The following is a 20,245-nucleotide window of genomic DNA, read 5'->3' as shown; positions in this document are numbered from 1 at the left end:
AAGTTGGAGGAGGAACCTCAAACCCTTATACGAATATCTGTTTGCATAAGCAAAGGAAAACAGGATATAAACCAAATGATATTATTACATGTAGGGGCATGAGATTTGGAATGATGCTGGGAGATTACTTCTTTGTGTCTATTAGATTGTTACGGAAAAAAACCCCAAAAGGAACTGAAATGGAAAAACTTTAAAGGCTCAGCTGAAAACAGGGACTTGAAGTAGTTTTAGAAGAGTAAGCCTAGCTCCTAATTTCAGAACTGATTCACAGTAGAGAACAGTAAGTCAGCTCCTGCACAGTAAGTTTGTTTACTGTTTAAATAGGATGTTAGCACTTGATAATCTCTTTATATATATATATAATGCTGATATCCAAATTGGTTAAAATGTGTGGCTTAGTATTTCCCTTTATTTTGCTAATAAGCTTTTCTCTTGCTCTGGGAATTACTGTAAGATCCTTCCCTCTTTAGCCCAATCACATTTGTTAAGGGAGGGCCTTTATGAAAGGGCCATTCTTTGAGGTCTTGAAGTGGAAATGATTGGTTCTGAAAATTCTTCCCTGTGGCGTTTCTAACATTTTATTATTATTGAGGGCTTATTATGAAGCCTATCTCAATATCTTTCTTCCAAAATGCTAAGGAATAATTTAGGTAACAGTTCAGACCCTGTTAATGAAGATGGCTCTGTCTTTTCACAGACTGAACACAATATTGTTGCAGCTTACTTGATTATGGCAGGTATGGATGTTTACTCCATTAACAGTGCTTTTGGTTTTGAATGGGTGAAGAAAAGCCGAGGTTTTCAGCATGGGTTCAGAGATAATGTTTCAAGTTCCATATTGTTGGCCAGCCTCCCAAAGCGACTTATGCTTTCTGAGTTAGGGTGCTCATGTAAATCAGAGTGATGATACTTGCTCTATTTTCTGACTGTAGAGATCAAATAAGAATATAGGTGAGGGGATAAATGAAAGCATTGTTAATGGTGGTTAATGACACGTTAACTTTGAATCTTGCTAGGCAGTGTGTGAGAGCGGTGAAGTGGAGCTAAGTTTCCTATAAAATTAATAATTCTTTTATAATTTAAATATTTAGTTACTATATTGTTAAATGAGGTTTTTTTTTGCAGAAGACTGCACCAAGGCAGAAGTGTATTTTTTATGTCATTTACTATTCTCATACATGGTTTTTGTAGTTTTGTCTTTGGTGGTAAAATATAGTTAAGGTTGAAAGGTCCTGAAAGAAAAATTAAAGTCATAAAAAGGGAACAGAGTGTATTGTCGTTCACTGAAGATGGAGTTGGAACATTTAGCTCATTCCGGAGGGCTGTACTGAAAACGTCTCGAGCTTTGGATTGCATCTTTTAGTATCTCTACAACAGTGAGCAATTTCTTTCACCATTTTTGTTCTTTCATTTTTGTATCTGTAAAATGGGGATAAGAATAAACTACCTGTCATGATTGTTGAGAAGAGTAAAATTTAATGACAATAAATGCCCCAAAATGACACAAACAGTAGGTGTTAGAAAAATATTTGTTTCTTCCCACATACACATACTCATTGATGCATATATTAGATTAAGGTAAAGACTTGTTTGCCAAAAAAGAAGGGATGTGGGAAATGACAATAGTGCTCTGATTATCTTCTTTAGGTAGACGTTGAGTTGTGGTTTAAGTTTTATACTGAGCAGTCACACTAGGTATTTCTAACTACACTCAGTGATGCATTTTAGAAATAAGCATGATTTTTGGATTGATTTAAAACATTTTTCAAATATATTCACAAACAGAGTGAAAAGTAAAACATCTTACTGTACCCAGTTTATACTTTCTAATTCTTAGTTTCCCCATAATTGACAGAGTATTACTTCTGAGCCAGAAATTGTGGTTGCTCAATTAATTTTTGTAAATTTTAGAGACATGCTAACTCGTTCATTTGAATAGTCCTGTATGGTAAGTAATGAACAAGTTCTATTTTTGATTTTTTTTTTCCGTTGGCAACTATGAGAATACAAAAGCACATATTACAATTATATAGAAATACTTTGTATACAAACGTTTGGTTTAGTTTTTGTAGATGACCAAGAAAAGCTAACATTTTTGATCTGGTTAGAAAAAGAGTGTGCAAAAAAAATTTCCTGTTGAGAAAATGTTCTCTGTGGTTCTTATCTCTGTAGCACTAAGAATAGAATCTTACTGCTGTGACTCCAGGGACTATGACTACCACCACCACTACTAGCACCTCCACTACTGCTGCTACTACTGTCATTGTTTGAATTGTTGGTGTATACCAAGCACTGTTCTAATATTTACATGTACAAAACAAGTCATCCATACACTAATTCAGTAAATGAGTAAGTTTTATTTTACCCATATTTATAGATGAGGAGTTTAGGTAACTTGCCCAACACATACATCTATTAAATAGTGAGATCAGGATTTGAACTCAGGCATTTTGGTTCTAAAGCCTTCACATACAACCACAACAGTGTGTATTATTAAGAAATGCAATGAATAGGTGTTTGTGTTTTTGGTAGATGATCTGAAGGTAGTATATCTAACTTCTTTATGCTTTTGTTTAAACATTTATTATTCTTAAGTTCCCCTAATTTTCTGCCTTAAACAAAACACACTTTCCAATTAAATCCAAAACAATGAGAAAAAGAATTGAGTCAAAGCATTCATTTCATGTGTTACTTTTACTAAAATCCTATTTAGATTTTTCATTTTAAGTCTAATTTTTAATTTACTATTTCTCCTCGATGTTTGGTTTTATAAACTTTTACCAACTTGAGAAATCTCTTTCTATAATGAAGGCTGGGAGGCCCAAGGGTATGGTGAATTAAAGATCTGAAGTAAATTCATTCTGAATGAATGTAAAATGAAGGGTGAGAGATACTAGGCTGAAGAGAATGGCTGTGTCAAGAGGTTGAAGAACCACATAAGTCGTAACGGCAATAGGAGTCAGCAAATGACATGATTCAATTTGTACTTCAGAAATATGTTATAGTGGTATCTAAGAGACCACGTGGGAGGTCCTTGTGTGACTAATATTAGGAGGGATTCTGAGGAGGGAGTAGTGGCAATGGGGACAGAAAGACAGATTTAAGAACTAGAAGTTAGATCGATGATTAGATGTGGAAACTGGAGGATCAAAGATGACAAACAGATCTCCTTTTCAGGCTACTGGACAGATGGTGAAGCTCTTCACCAAGACAGGAGCACATGTGGGGAAGAACAGGTTTGGGGCAGGAGGAGAATCTTCTGGGTTCAGCTTGAGAGATGTCCAGTACAAAGCATAGATTTTTATTTTGTGAGATTGATTTGGAAAGTATCAACATATAGCCTTGAATATGTGTGAAATCAGTGTATGTACTGAACATGAAAAGAGAAGGAGACTAGGACAGAAACTTGCACAATGTGCATGTTTAACAAGGTAGAGATGAAGAAAGAAAGGCCGGGAAGGAGGTTAAGATATTCCTAATAGCCAACAAGTAGAGATAAACCTAAATGTCTGTCAACTGACAAGTGCATTTCTAAAAAGAGGTAAAATAGAATAATAATCAGCAATAAAAAAGAATAAACCATTATTAAATGTAACAGCATGGGTGACTCTAACATACTATGTTATGTTAAAGAAGCTGCACTCAAAAAACTAAGAACTATATGAATCCATACATAGATGGGACATAAAAATGAGATCAGAGACATGAACAAGAATGTGATGGTAATGGGGTTGGGGGAGGATTGAGGGGGAGGAGGGGATGGGGTGAGGAAGGAGAGAAGGGGTGGGGGAGGGGAGGGGCACAAAGAAAACCAGATAGAAGGTGACGGAAGACAATTTGACTTTGGGTGAGGGGTATACAGCATAATCAAATGTCAAAATAATCTGGAGATGTTTTCTCTCAACATATGTACCCTGATTTATCAATATCACTGCATTAAATTTAATAAAATAAAAAAAAGACTGAGCTAAAAAAAGAGGCAAAAAAAAAGAAGCTACACTCAAAATGTCACATACTCTCTCATTCCTAGGGCTACGAGCGGGATGAGGAAAGGCTTACGCTCAAAGTGGTGCCAGTGCAGGGTCAGAACCTGAGTAGGGACCATCTTTCTCTCACGCGTGGTAGGCACATCACATGCCTCACTCTAGCCTTGGGCTGTGGTAATTCCATTTATGTGACATTCTGGAAAAGGCAAAAGGGAAAATGGGAATAGAAAGCAGATGAGAGCTTGCCAGGGCTTGGGATGGTGAAGGGTTGACTACCAAGGAGAAGAATGAGAAAATTTGGTGGTGGTGGTGGTGGTGGTGGTGGTAGGGGGTGATAGACTGTCACCTGATTGTGGTGGTGGGAACATAACTATGCATTGTCTAAATTCATGGAACACACCAAAAAGAGTAAATTTTACTCCATGTAAATTTTTAAAAGTAAATACAAAGCAAAAAAAATAATCCAGGTGATGAATATGTGGAAATTCATGATACTATTTTCCCTAGTTTTTTTTTAATGTTTGGTATTTTTTGTGATAAAGAGTAAAACGTCAAAATGTCAGTTGTTTCCAAATATATTGCTTCCACAGAGTACATTGCCCAACCCACGGTTTTAAAACACTGTGCTGAGTCATACATTTCTCTAATGTTTGAATAATTTATGATAAAAATATATTATTCTGTAATTTGAAAAATAAAAAGTTTTTTTTCACAAAGACATTCATTACTGCTTTATTTATAATAAAGAAACAAACTAAATGCTCAAGATTGGAGAGGTTAAATAAATTGTGGTACAGCTATGTGATGGAATCTTACACTAATTAAAAGTATTTTTACATAGGATTGTATAATAGGGAAAGGCTTATATAAAATCAAATGTAAAAAGGAGCATATATAGTGTATTTATAGCATAGTTTTAACTATGTTAAAAGTTTTTTGCTAAGAAGAATAGAAGCAAATAAATCAAATTATTAGCTGTAAAAAATAAATAAATAAAATTTCAAAGCCCCTTCAAAAACATAGCAAATCTATTTTAATTCATTGATTTGAAGAGCTCTAGCTGTTCTTAAAACTATACTGCTCACAAAATTTAGGGAATATTTATTGCTTCATATTCATTTTAAAATATCCCCTAATGTTTGTGAGCAGTATAGTTTCCTATCTTCACAGTCTTTCTGTAAAATAGAAATAATAAAACTAAAATGTAAAGAATCTGCCAATTGCATAACCCAGCACTGAAGATAGGTTTTAATGTCATCACTATTAATTACAGTCTTTGAAATTCTTCCCTTGCCTTTCAGGATACCATTTCTGCTGACTTTTTAGATATATGTAGAACTTTTTTGGTAGAATCTTTTGGTAGCTTAATTTTCTCCTTATCCTTCCTGAGGCCTAAGACTCTTTCTCTACAGTTTTCTTTCTCAAGACTCAACTGTCATACTATCATCCTACAAGCTCTTCTCTTACTTTCCAGCCCTGACTCAAGCTCCAGTTCCATATCCCTTTTCATTCAACTATATACTTGTCATCAAACATTTATGAAGTGTCTATTATGTATGTAAGATCATATGACGGGTCTGACCAGGAGGTGGCTCAGTGGATAGAGCGTCGGACTGGGATGTGGAGGACCCAGGTTCGAGACCTCGGATCGCCAACTTGAGTGCAGGCTCATCTGGTTTGAGCAAAAGCTCACCAGCTTGAACCCAAGGTCACTGGCTTGAGCAAGGGTTTACTCAGTCTGCTGAAGGCCCACGGTCAAGGCACATATGAGAAAGCAATCAATGAATAACTAAGGTGTCGCAATGAAAAACTGGTGATTGATGCTTCTCATCTTTTTCTGTTCCTGTCTGTCTGTCCCTCTCTTTGACTCTCTTTCCGTCTCTGTAAATAAATAAATAAATAAATAAATAAAAATAAAAAATTAAAGATCATATGACGGTTCCAATATTACTTGAAACTCAAAAGGTACAAATCTGAGTTCTTTATCAAACACACACTGCAAGGTTTGGCTATCCAGGGAAGAAGTCAGGCTGGCTTCAAGTACATTAAGAAGACTCACAGGTGATATCACCCTAGTCAAGTTTATAGTCTGACTCAGCCTTCAAGATGTGGAAACTCAGTGTTGCTGGTATCCCAAAATTGGCTGAACTTGGGTAAGATAGATGACTGAGCTTCTTAATCAGAATGCCAATTTATTAATTTACAAAAAGAAATATTGTTGAGTGAATCAGATGTGCATGTTAGCCTGATTAACACCTCCTACATGCGTAAGTTTCCCATAAGCCTGATGTGGGCCATACTCTGTGCTAAAGGTGGGGGTAAGGATGAACTGATCTTAGCTGAAAGATACTAGAACCATTAGTGGATTTCTAAGGGCTAAAGGAGGATAAGCAACAAAAGAAGTAGAGTTGTGTTCACTACTCTGAAGAGAAACTGGTCAGCAACCCCTAGCTATTGTCTGAGAGAGCGAAGGTTTCCAAGAATCAACACACATAAGTATCAGCTAAGGAAGAACTTCTATTATATCTTGGCACCGTCCAAACTTCCATTTATCATCCTGTTACACTAATTTTCCAGATTTCTGTTCTTCCCCACTCCATGCTGCTGGCAGAATGAGCTTGCAACAACATTGAATTAAACTCAGCTCTTCTCTTTCTCAAACTTCCTGTACTCTCCACTCTGTGGAATAAAAGTCTACAAGTCCCAACCTGATATTCCAGGCTCTTTGCTTTGGTCTAGTTTCACACTCTCCAACCAAATTTCCACACTTGTCAAACAATCCCTCCATTCTATTTACCAAATACACCAGGCTTGTTGTAAATTTTGACTCATATCTCTCCCACTTGGAACCCCCTACTTCTTTCCTCAGTGTATACAAATGCTGCCTGTCCTTCAAAGTTCTGTTTAAGACCATTTCTGCCCCAAAGTCTTCTACCTACAGTATACTCTTTTTAAATTCCTAGTTTTCTCAAGTGAATTTCAGGCTCCTGATGACTTCTATGTTCTTTGAGTATGTGGCATATAACGGATTTATTTAGTAAACGGACTACAACTAAAACTCAAATCGTTTAATTTCTATTATTTCTGCAAATCATAACTGAGGCACAATGACATCAAACTTGATGATCCTTTGGCTCTATTTTTATCATCTACTATTGTGGCATGTGTACAAGAAATAAACCAAAAAGCTTAATGAATTGAAGATTCTTTCTGGGCTAGCTACAATTTTGACGATTTTAAAAGGTCAGGTAAAAAACAGTGAAATAAATTGCTGCCTACCAAGCAAACAACCATAATAAAGTACAGTAACTACGGTGGGGGAGGTCTTAGATATCATGGGTGGTGTGAGGTAAGCAATTTAGCCTTTTTCTGTTCTCTCTGCTGCTGTCTCAAGCACTCTGCTTCATTTCACCTGCTGTAGGTATTTTCTAATCAATGGACAATGACCATTCAATAGCTAGGTCTTAGTTCATTTAATTCCCCTTGGCTTCTGTGACTATCCTCCAACTTCTGTGAACATTCATGTGCACTATCAAATCTTTGTGTGGATGTATATTCTCACCTATCTTGCGTATATATCTAGGAGTGAGGTTGTTGGGTCCTGGTAAGTCTGTGCTTAATATTATGGGAAACTGCAGAAGTGTTTCCCAGAGTGGCTGTCCCATTTAGTATTCCTACCAGCAGTATATAAAAGTTTCAATTACTCTGCATCCTCAGGAGCTCTGGGTATTGCCAACTTTAAAAAAGTCATGTGTCATCGCCTAGATTTAACAATCCATTTGAAGTACTTTAAAGTAAATATCATACATCCTGCCTTTTAAAACTTCAGTATGTATCTTTAAAATACATTTTCCTACATAAACACAATATCATTATTACACCAAATAAAGTCAACAATAATTCCTTAATATCATCTAAAACTCAGTCATATTCAAATTTCCCTGATTGTCGCTAAATGTCTTCATGTACTCAGCATGAAAACAGAAACTAGGCTATACCATGTTAGAATATGCTTCATGTAGAAAGGGTAAGTAAATACTGTTTCTTGGAACTTTGTTTGTGGGAGCTTTTTTAACACAAGTTTTTATTTTTCAATTGCAGTTAACATGAAATATATTAGTTTCAAGTGTACAACATAGTAATTAGATATTTAGATAACTTATGAAGTGATAAGTCTAGTAACCATTTACACCACGTATGGTCATTAAAATATTATTGACTGCATTCCCTGTGCTATAGTACTTTACATCCCCATGACTGGTTTTCAACTACCAATTTGTACTTATTCCCTCTCTCCTTGTCATTTATCCCCCAATCCCTTTTCATCTGACAACCATCAAAATGTTCTCTGTATCTATGAGTTTGTTTCTGTTTCGTTTGTTTGTTTATTTTGTTTTGTTTTAGATGCTGCATAATAAATGAAATTATATGGTATATGCTTTTCTCTGTCTGACTTATTTCATTTAGTAGAGAACCCTCCAGATCCATCCATGTTGTTGCAAATGGTAAGATTTTGTTATTTTTTTATGGCTGATTTATATTCCATTGTATGTACCATATCTTTATCCCTTCACCTATTGGTGGACATTTAGGTTGCTTCCATATCTTGGCTGTGGTAAATAATGCTGCAATGAACATATACATGCATAAAAAGGGCTTAAATATTTAATTTTAACACTACTTTTAAATATTTAAAGTAAACAAAGTATATAATATTTTTGTGTATGTTCTCAGGTATGATAAGTATTCTCAGCAACATAATAGTTCTGGGCATCTTCATTAAGTACAAGGAACTTCGGACACCCACAAATGCAATTATCATTAACCTGGCTGTTACTGACATAGGGGTCAGTAGCATTGGCTATCCCATGTCTGCTGCGTCAGATCTGTATGGACGTTGGAAATTTGGATATGCAGGATGTCAGGTATTGGAGACTTTTGGAATGAAAGCTAAGTAAAGTAGATTCAAGAGATATAAATTTAAATGTCTAAAATATCACAAGGGTTTCAATCAAATAAGTTCATGTAAAATAATAGTTATTGTGTACTTATTAAAACCAGTTTCAGGAGTGACTAGGAAATATATTCTTTAATATGAGAAATTAAATCACTAGCTATCGTTATGTTAAAAATTTTCCACAACCCAAAGGAAAATTTAACAAACTAACCAAAAAATTAACATTCAACTAGAGAAGAAAAGCAAAAACATGTAAGTTCAAATGAAAACTTGCATACTGCAAATGCAAAAAGCAATATCTTGTTTTTATTTAAAACCATAAATATTAATGATATATCATAATATTTAAATAATGTAGTTAAGCTATCTACCACATTATTGATATATATGTATGGAAAGTCCTTCATGAGAATTGCTGTTAAATATATCAACTATTACTTTTACTGACAAGAAAATAAATTAGTATTAATTTGCACTACAATAGTAGACAAACTTTTGGCCTGATTTTTTTTAACAGTTTACTATTTAAAACTATAAAACAATAAAGGGTAAAATAAGACTAATAAAAAATAGTGAATACCCATGTGTGCACCAACAAGTTTTGTCAAGTCCTATGTTTTTATATATGTGTTTCAGGTTGTTTCTCTTTTTAAAGATATGAAACTTTACAGATACTGTGGAAGGTCATGGCATACCATCCCAATCTTATTCCCTTCTCTCCTTGAAATGCTTTTCTATCTTATAGCATGTTTATGTGTACATAAACTAAATAATGTCTGAATATTTTAAATTTTGTATGAATAATATATCATTTGAATTATGCAACTTTCTCTCATTAGTTAATATTTTTGAGATTTAGCCATATTAATACATGTAGCTGTAAGTCATCCATTTTATAAACATACCCCAACATACTTATTCATTTTTCCCGTTATGAGCATTTATTCCCAATGCTTTTGTGTCATAAAAAAGACTTCACTGAATGTTCTTTTATATGTCTCCTACAATGTGTGAGAGTTCCTTATGACACATTTCTTAGTTTGGGTTGTAGAAAATGTTCACCTTCAACTTTATCAGATGTGGCCAAATTACTCTTCAAAATGGTTATGCCACTTACAAGAACTTCTGTTACTCCACTTTCTCCCCAACACTTGGGGTTGTCAGACTTTTAAATCTTTATCATTTTGATAGATGTAAAATGGTATCTATTTATAATTTTCACTTTTTTGAATATGTAATGTGGTATACATCTTTTTTTTATGTCATAAACATTCAGGTCTACTTTTGAATGAATAGCTTATATTTTTTTCCCCTTATTGAATTGTCTACCTTCTGAATACTAACTATTTGTTGGTTATATGCATTGTACCTAATTTATGGTTTGTTTTTACACTCTGTTTGCAGAGTATGTTGTATAGAAGTTTTACTTTAAGCTTTAAAATTAAAAACAGAGTTTATTTAAAAAAGTAAAGTCTCAAAACACTTTTCATAAATGTCTTTATTAAACCAGTTAACAATTTGACAATGGAAAATATATTTTAAAATTAGTACAATAAAAAATATTTAATGTATTTAAAATATATTCTAGTAACAGGATAAATAAGTAAATGTCTCTTGGAAGGCATGTAGAATGATAGGTTCATTACAATTTTGATTTTCAGATTTATGCTGGACTGAATATCTTTTTTGGAATGGCAAGTATCGGCTTACTCACGGTCGTGGCCGTGGATCGGTACCTGACCATTTGCTGTCCTGACACAGGTGCACACTTTTCTCAGCTTTCCCAATGAATCCATACCTTGACTGAGTACCACCTGACACACATTCACTTTAAAATGTAAATGTGATGTATTGCAGTCATGGTCAGCTTTATTTCTCTGATAATCTTTGTTTAAAAGGTTAAATGATTTCTTATTATACTTAGAATAAAATTCAAATTTCATAACAGCCTCCAAGGCCCTGTTACTTTTCTAGCTTTGATGAGGGCCCTCTTGCTTTGGGGTCCTGGCCACCCTTCCTTCCCCACTTTGGGGTCTTTGTAGATGCTGTTTTCTTAGGTCTAGAAAGCACTTCTCTCTGCTTCTTCTCTGGGTGGTCCTTTTAATCATGTGGACAAGCCTTGAATGAGCTAAAGTGTTCTGTAAACAATCTATTGATACTTGATAACAACTTTGAACTGTCAGTTAAAACAAATTGAAGATATGAATTCCATTATTGGCAGATGATGCTAATATTTCATATGTTTGCTAATAGGAAGAAGAATGACCACTAGCACTTACATCAGCATGATTCTGGGGGCCTGGATCAACGGCCTCTTTTGGGCTTCGATGCCTATCATAGGGTGGGCTAGTTATGCCCCAGATCCTACTGGGGCCACCTGTACCATAAACTGGCGGAAAAATGATGTGTAAGAGACACTTTTACACTTCATAATCAAATGCTTCTAATGTAGACATTTTCTCACTATTTCAAATTGACACTCCTACCAAACGTTTTCTGTACAGAGTGGTGAAAGGCTGCATTGTTAGTGGTGATGCAGTTCCAGCGTTGAATTATGCTTGTTAGCAAGTAAAGGCCGCTCAGCTCCCCTTGCCCCCCTTACCCTGTCCCTTCTCTCTCCTCTGGCAGCAGAGGAGACACAGAGCACCTTCTGATACTTGCTGAGAATCAGAGGGAGAATCTGAGAAAGAAAGAGGAGTGTTAGTATTGCCAGACAGCATGCAGCTTCAACGAAAGCTGAGGCTGACTCCTTTCTATCTTTCCAAATGAGCCGGTGATAAAGCATTTTCTGAGAATTATGTAGCAAAAGCACCATCACTGCAAGGAGTTGCTTGCTAGTTAATGATGTTCTTCAGTATTCACCAGGGAAAAGAGAAAAATTTAGTTAAAAAAAAAATGAAAGATTACTCAGAAAAACAAACAAAAATTTTCTCATTCTCAAACTAAATTTAATTCCAAAGTTTATGCTATAAAGGGCTGACAAGTTAATAATTTAAGTATTTACAGGCAAGACTCTGTTACGACTATTCATTGTCTGAAAGTAGCCATAGATAGTATCTATCTATGTGGTTCCAACAAAACTTTATTTACAAAGATAGATGGCAGGCTGGATTTGGCCCATCGGCCATAGTTTGCCAACCCCTAGTCTAAAAGTCAAATATAGTTCTTAAGGTATTTAATAATATGACTGCTGGACAATGCCAGTATTATTTCTAATAATTATCCTGTTTCCCTTCCCCTATTTAGTTCATTAAACAAGTAGTGATTTAATAATTTTTTCTTTTAAATTTTCAGATCTTTTGTTTCTTTCACGATGACAGTTATTGTGATAAATTTTATTGTGCCGTTGACAGTGATGTTTTACTGCTATTACCATGTCACTCGATCGATTAAATGTCATACTATTAGTAACTGCACTGAGTACCTCAACAGAGATTGGTCAGATCAGGTAGATGTAACGAAGGTAAGACATTAAAATCCTTAAAAATGTGTGTACTCAGGCTGTACACAGACGCGGTCCCTGACTCTTGCAGTCACCTCTCCCACTCCTTCGATTCTTACTGGCTCTTTTGTCTGGTGTTTTGCCTCCATATTTTCAAACAATGTACTTAACTGATGTTTTAAATATTTTATTTGCCATTATCTCTGATTTCCCACTACAGACAATGAGAATTTATTTTTCTTATAACAACCAATTTATTCTATTCCTCCCCACCAACCTTTCTCTCGCCTCATCATTTTTAGTTATACAAAGCATCAATTTTACATTATTTTGATTATCTAAATTTTATTTATTGAAAACATCTGTAGGAATCAATGATTTGTATTTCATTTTAAATAACTTTTAATTTTTTCAATTATAATCGATGTACAATATTATAATAGTTTCAGGTGTCCAACCCAGTGATTAGACATTTATATAATGTACAGAGTAATCACTGATTTTTTATAAAATTTTTTCCCTGTGGAGTTAATAATTTATTTATTTTTCCTTTCTCTTCCTCCATCCTCCTCTCTCGCTGTCCCTCCCTGATCCCTCCCTTTCCCTCTCTTTGTGGTTTTGTTTGCTTACTGTTCTGTCTACCTGTCACTAATCATCTCTAATCTCTCCACCAGCATCCTCTATTTCCTCTCAGTATTTTCAACTACATCAGAGACTTTCTCCTTTTCTTGGCATTTTGCTTCCTGGCACTTGTGGGTCTTTTGCTCTGCTCTACATGGCTGTTCTATAAAACCACAGTCCAGAGAGATGGTATCCTCAGGTCTCCCTCATCACCGGCACTTCCAGCCCGGATCACCTGTTTTCTGGGTTGCATGGCTTCCTTTTTCTTGGCTATTCCCTCTTGTTTGGTGGAGTACATTCTCAAGAAGATTCTTGAGAAAGCTATCAGGAGGTAAATTTTTAAAGATTTTTGCATGTCTGAAAATGTCTAAAATTCTACTATCATATTGAATTGATTGTTTGCCTGGTATAAAACTCTAAGTAGAAAAATGATTTTCAAAGAATTTTGAAGACATACTCTATAGCCTCTTAGTTTCTGTGTTACTATGTTCTGACAGCATTCTGGTGACTCACTAATCTTCTGTAGCAATCTGTGTGTTATTTCTGGAGGCTGGAAGGGTTGTCTCTGTGTCTCTGGTTTTCTGTCATTTACTACTGATGGGGCTTTGTGAGGCTCTTTATTCACCCGTGTGCTAGTGCTTGGTAAGTGCTTGCAATGAGAAGGCCCAGTCCTCACTTTGGGAGAGTTCTTGCATTATTTCTCTGGTGGTCTCCTACCAGCTCTGTTTTCTCTATTCTCATTTCCTGGAACTTCTTTTATTTTTTAAAAAAAATTTCCTCTCCTATGTTGTTCCTGTTTTGAGTTGGTTTATTTGATTGTTTTCTTTTTTAATTTGTTTGTTTTTGTTTCTACTTTCTGAGCGATCTCCTCAATCTTGACCTGGACTGGGATTGGATGAGGAGAGCGAGGCTCAAACCTTGTGTACAAAATTTAAGTAGACACCAGAAAGCTCAGTAATAAAAAAAGTAGTTAATGCAGTATTTTTTTTATAAATAAGTTTTTATTTTAATGGGGTGACATCAATAAATCAGGGTACATATATTCAAAGAAAACATTTCCAGGTTATCTTGTCATTTAGTTCTGTTGCATACCCATCACCCAAAGAGAGATCATCCTCCGTCACCCTCTATCCAGTTCTCTCTGTACCCTCTCCCTCCCCCTCTCCCTCCTTCCCTCCCCCCAGCCCCCATAACCACCCCACTCCTGTCCATGTTTCTTAGTCTCACTTTTATGTCCCACCAATGTATGGAATCCTGCAGTTCTTGTTTTTTTCTGATTCACTTATTTCACTCCGCATAATGTTATCAAGATTCCACCATTCTGCTGTAAGTGATCCGATGTCATCATTTCTTGTATGTGCCCCATCTTCTTTATCCAGTCTTCTATTTTTTTTACAGTGATTAAAAGCCTTTAAGCAAATTCTTGGCCAATACAGCAAGAATCCATAAAAGAGTAGTGTCCTTAACATGTTCACCAAGTCCAAGTTGGCCCCATCACCATGTCAAATCCCTGAAAAATGCAACCCAACCACAGTTCAGTCTGTTAGGAGCTGTCACAGGGAGCAGGAGTCCAGGAAAAGTCCACATCCAGGAAAAGTCTGCATGGCACTGGAGTTGTCACCATTCTATACTTTGCAGCTCATGTCCAAGTCACAATGACCGCTGCTTCTAGTTGGTAATGATTCAGGTAGACTGGAAAAGCCATTTGCAGCATGCATGGATATGGAGCTTCTGTTCTCCTCTGCCTGGAGAGATGAGACCAGGTTGCTTTTCCCTGGAGCTCTGCGACTGTGGCATGGTAAAGAGAACCTTGGGATACACTAAGCTGGGTGGCAAAGGTAGATTCATAATAGAAGTTGGCAAAAGGGGGAAAGAGAGCTCTAAATTAGGAGTAGGTCCCAGCCTTGAATATGAGTGGGGCATTGAGGTAGGAGGGATAAAGGAAACACTATATATTAAGCAAAGCAGCAGAAAATAGGACTATCAACACCCACAACAGAGATCTTTGAGGGAAGAATAAAAAACCTGACTATTTAGGCAAAACATAGTTAAGTGGCCCTTGTGCAAATGAGATCAGTTTACCTGCTTCTTGAAAGAAATACCCTAGGCTTGTCCACAGTGTTGTAGATGGGGCCGATGGCCCTGGGCACCTTCAGCCTTCCGTGGCAAACCCCAGCTTTCTGGGCAAGGTTAGGTCATAGGTGGCTGGAGCAGGGCTGGAAGAGACTGAACCCTCCCTTAGAGGAGCGAGGGGGAAGCCTACCTTCCAGTGTCCCTGTTTCCTCACAGCAGAGGCATGTAAGCCTGGCAGGCTTTAGCTCAATGACCTTCCTTTCCACTTCTGAAGCAGGATCCAGATAGCATCCTATGAGACCCCTTTGGGGCGTTGGAGCCTTTAAGGGTGTATCCTAAAAGCTGGTAGTTCCCCTGATCTCTATTGGGCTTTTTCTGCCTCTAGGTATCTTAAAAGCCATGCTCAGAAGATCTCGCTGAGGAGTTTGAGGATCCCCATCCGCCTATATAAATCTTTTCCGTATATCTGGAGCTATTTGGAAAAAGACAAAACAGTGTTATTAGCTGGATCTAATAAAGAAGGTAGTAGTTTGCAGGTGAAAAAGATTTGGTGTCTCCTGTTCATCAGCATTCAAACAAAATGTAAATTTTTTTAAGTAAAAAGTATGATATGGTAGACCTGTAGGAGTTCCAGGATATGACTGCCCCCTTAAAAAAAATTTTTTTTTAAATTGACCTTAAAATGTTTGCTGAGTACACTTTAATAATATCTTAACTTTAAAGATTATAAGCATGACAAAATACAGTGAATGCTTTTGCTCCATATGCAGGAACATTTTCAGTTTAGCCAGTTTAGGAAATCCAATAATAGAACAATGCATACAGACAATGAGCTATAACATGCTTAGCAGCCTCTCCTGTTCTGACAGAGGTTACTATAGATCCGGAATATGTATCCACTGTAACGTGGACATACGACTGTTTGCCAAATGAAGGTATATGAGTAACATCCATCTGCCAAAGTTGTCCTGGTAGTGGTCCTTGAGGGTTAACTCTAAATGAAGGGGCAGTATATGACCCCTTGGACAGGATTTCCCAATCTGCCGTGCTGCTTCCCGAGATAGTTGAAACTGTTTGCACCGGGCTGCAGCATTCTGGTGATGAATAGTATGAGACTGACTGGCTCGGTCTGTTATGGTTGCCCTATATAATTTTCTTTTGGGTAGCTTGATCAACAAGGGCATTCCTAGGCCCTGGACGGTTGGCTCAGTGGTAGAGCCTTGGCCTGGTGTGCAGGATTCCCGGGTTCGATTCCCAGTCCGAGCACACAGAAGAAGCGCCCATCTATTTCTCTATCCCTCCCCCTCTCCTTCCTCTCTGTCTCTCTCTTCCCCTCCCGCAGCCAAGGCTCCACTGGAGCAAAGCCACCCCAGGCACTAAGGATGGCCCCATGGCCTCTACCTCAGTCGCTAGAATGGCTCTGGTTGCAACAGAGCAACACCCCAGATGGGCAGAGCATTTCCCCTTGGTAGGCATGCCAGGTGGATCCCGGTCAGGCGCATGCGGGAGTCTGTCTGACTGCCTCCCCATTTCCGTCTTCAGAAAAACACAAAAAATAAATAAAGAAAAGAAAAAATACAACAATAAAAAAAATAAAGAAAAGAAAAGAGAAAAAAAAAAAGAAAAAAAAAGGGGCATTCCCTTGTGCTAAAGCTCCAGGGAGCATGAAGTGAGCTTGAGTATGTCCTATGAAACATGGAGCTCTATGTTGACATATAAGTCTTTGAAGAAGGAGGAACTGCTGAAATAGTTCATCAGCATTTGTCCCTAAGACAAAAGTCTTTATAGCGGAAACACCATAAGTAAATATTTGCTGTCTGTCTATACATTAAAGGGGGAATATGGCAAATGCTGAAAAGCCATGATCTTTGTGCCCCTCCTCTCCCCCAACCCCCTCGTTAATGCAGTATTTAAAACAATTAAAGTTAATGCAAAAGCCAATATTGAAAGTAATATAAAATTTTAATAAAGACAGAATCTGACTCTGTATTTGTACCACTCACCTCATTTAGCTTAACCTTTCTATTATATTGATAAATTCTACTTTCTCTTTTATATATAGGACAAAAACCATTGTTATAAATAACAGAATTGTTTTATACCCTATAGTTTTTTAAAAATAACCTCCTCTTCTTGTTTTATATCTTCTCTCACTTTTGTGATATTGTTATGTATATATTTTCATTTTCCTTCTGTTCATCTCATAGTTAGTGTTGCTCCTGAGTTTCTGAACTGTTTTGGTCTCTGCCTGTCAGTTTTCTGTGTTTCCCAGTGTCTGGTGGTCAGTGACTGTGCTTGCTCTTGAGAGTGATGCACTAGAAAGGTGACTGTAAGCTCTGGATGGACTCCTTTGTTGGGGAGTTTCTTTAGGTAGCTTTCTGACAATTTGTGTCTCTTAGGTGTTTTCTTCTGGGCTGGTCAGTTTCCAAGGAGAAGATTCTTTCACGTTCCCAGGTGGGAGGTACAAGTCTATCTTCCCCTATGGTTATGGCTCAGTGCAGGGAGGGGACAGTATGAAGCACCCCTCTTTTTAGTACAACACTCCTGCTCTTAGCTCAGCCTAGTATCCTCCAGTCTTGAGCTCCTGCACTCCCTTCTTACACTGACCTTCTGGGTGCTTCTGAGGAAAGGACAGCGCAGCTTCCTGGCCAAATGCAGGGGGAACTCAGAAGTCTAACTGCTTCTTTTTGCAGATTTCAGTGAGTTTGGTTTTAAGTTTCCCAGGCAGCCCCACATTCAGAGCTAGCTGTCACCAGCAGTTCCTGAGACTTTCTGAGTTCTGTGCAGTGGATTAGTCTGTATATGCCAGGAGACCATAGCACAATTACTAGAAATGGGTTGGGAGTGGTATATATCTGCTTGTCATCAAAGGCAGCATTTGTATTCTTCCGTAGCACACCAAAAGAAAGGAGCTGTTCTTCACGTTCTATCTATTTAACAAGCTCTTGCTATCACAAGTGATTTTTTTTTTGGATATGGGCAAAGACCAATGAGGGGGACAATTCAGGTTTTCCTTTCTGTCCTCAACAACATAACATTCAAATTCCAATCTAGATCATTTTTATGCTATTTTAGAAATATTAATTATTTAGCTACTATATTGGGTTTGGCAAATATTGATTCTTTTACAGATGTCTATGATAATGATATTCATGTTTCTGGTGGCGTGGTCCCCTTATTCGATCGTGTGCTTATGGGCTTCATTGGGTGAACCAAGGAAGATTCCTCCCTCAATGGCCATCATTGCTCCACTGTTTGCAAAATCGTCTACATTCTATAATCCCTGTATCTATGTGGTCGCTAATAAAAAGTAAGTAATGTCTAAAATGTTTCTGAACAGCTTGACCAGGTAGTGGCGCAATGGATAGTGGATTGGCCTGGGAAACTGAGAACCCTGGTTTGAAACTATGAGGTCGCAGGCTTGAGCAGGGGCTCGTTAGCTTGAGGGCGGAGTTGCCTTGCCGGCTTGAGCATGGGATAATAGACATGACCCCATGGTCACTGGCTTGAAACCCAAGGTCGCTGGCTTGAGCCCAAATGTCTCTGGCTTGAGCAAGGGGTCACTGGCTCAGCTGGAGCCCCCACTCCCCTGGACAAGGTATATATGAGAAAGCAGACAATGAACAACTAAGGTGCCGCAACAAAGAATTGATGCTTCTCTTCTCTCTCCCTTCCTGTCTGTCTTTCTCTCTCTCTCTGGCTTAAAAATAAAGTCCAAGTCATTATAAGACAATGCCAGATTTTTTTCCTTTTTATTGTAGGTTTAGGAGGGCAATGTTCGCCATGTTCAAATGTCAGCATCATCAAACTCTGCCCATGACAAATTTTTTACCAATGGATATACCTCAAAACTCATTGACTTCTGGAAGAATCTGAAACAAGAGGAAAGCACAAGTTATCAAAATATTTTATTTACTGTTTTCTGCAATGTTTTAATTTTACTTAAAATATGAGCCTGTTTAGATCAAATGAAAATATAGTTTATTATCCTAATAGACTGAATTTCTAAGGTGTAATTTATAGTTCTTTTGTCTGTGCTTTGGCTGCTATGGGAATGTTTCTTTATTTCTTTATATGTAAACTTATAGTTCATCTCCTTTGATGAACCCAGGCACCCGAGATTAAGGCTTTTTCTCTTTCTCCGTATCATGGAATGCATTATATTGTATCAGGGACCTGGCATCTTGTGTGGGCCCTCCATAAGACCAGAAATAGCTGCTAGGATAAATGTTCTAATAAAATAATAATAATAATAATAAATAATCTTTAATAAATAATTACTGAAATGAGTTGTTGAGTGTTCCCAGCTAGAATGCAGAACATTTTTAACATTTCAAAATTAAAAATTTTTCATGCAATTGTTAACTTACTATTTAACAAAAATGATCAAATGACTATTAAACTTATTGTTTCTAAATCTCATGTTAGTGAATGTATATACATATTTCATATAGCAATATAATATTTGTGCCTATTATTATATAGTCTGCTTTTTAATTACCATTTTTCTGTATATGTATTTCTCTATATTTGTCATTAGAATTAAATTTAATCAGAGTGAGGGTTTCTGTAAAGTGTTATTTTTTAATCTTTTTGTTTGTTTGAAATTTGTTTTATTGTAATAAGAAGATAACATAAGATCTACCCCCTTAACAAATTGTTGAGTATATAATACAGTATTGGTGATTTTAAGTACAATATTGTACAGCAGGTCTCTATAACTTATTCATCATTTAACTGAAAGTTTATGCCTGTTGAATAGCCAAAAGTTTGTACTTTGATGTATACTTAGCATGTAGACCCATTTTGTTTGGCACATAGTAGGCACTCAATAAATATTTGGTGAATGTTGAATAAATTTGTTGTTATATATTTGAAACTTTAAATAACCATTAAGCATAACATGATAATATACTATTGTTTAAACAGTGGACCTTTAAATTCAGTAGTATTTTATTTTATTTGAGCAAATTTTTTTTGACTCTGTTGTTACTATATACATTTTATTAGTTTTAAATAATATTTCTGCCCTGGCTGGTTGGCTCAGTGGTAGAGTGTCAACCCAGTATGTGGATGTCCCAGGTTTGATTCCTGGTCCAGGCACACAGGAGAAGCACCCATCTGCTTCTCAACCTCTCCCTCTCTCACTTCTCTCTCTCTCTCTTT

General features: G+C 36.7%; 1 protein-coding gene across 1 annotated transcript; it reads left to right on the top strand.

Annotated features, from left to right (window-relative positions):
- Positions 1-560: 560 nt before the first annotated feature.
- On the top strand, positions 561-19,448 carry RRH (retinal pigment epithelium-derived rhodopsin homolog). The gene is made up of 7 exons (XM_066280580.1): positions 561-737; positions 8,721-8,911; positions 10,605-10,704; positions 11,197-11,350; positions 12,238-12,406; positions 18,211-18,389; positions 18,841-19,448. Exons 1-7 carry the CDS (start codon positions 632-634, stop codon positions 18,953-18,955), a joined length of 1,014 nt encoding a protein of 337 aa, XP_066136677.1. The 5' UTR covers positions 561-631; the 3' UTR covers positions 18,956-19,448.
- Positions 19,449-20,245: the final 797 nt, after the last annotated feature.

This window comes from Saccopteryx bilineata, chromosome 5 (assembly GCF_036850765.1).
Source record: "Saccopteryx bilineata isolate mSacBil1 chromosome 5, mSacBil1_pri_phased_curated, whole genome shotgun sequence".
Classification (NCBI taxonomy): domain Eukaryota; kingdom Metazoa; phylum Chordata; class Mammalia; order Chiroptera; family Emballonuridae; genus Saccopteryx; species Saccopteryx bilineata.
Note: the sequence above shows the minus strand (reverse complement) of the source record. Positions and strands in the feature narration are given on the sequence as shown.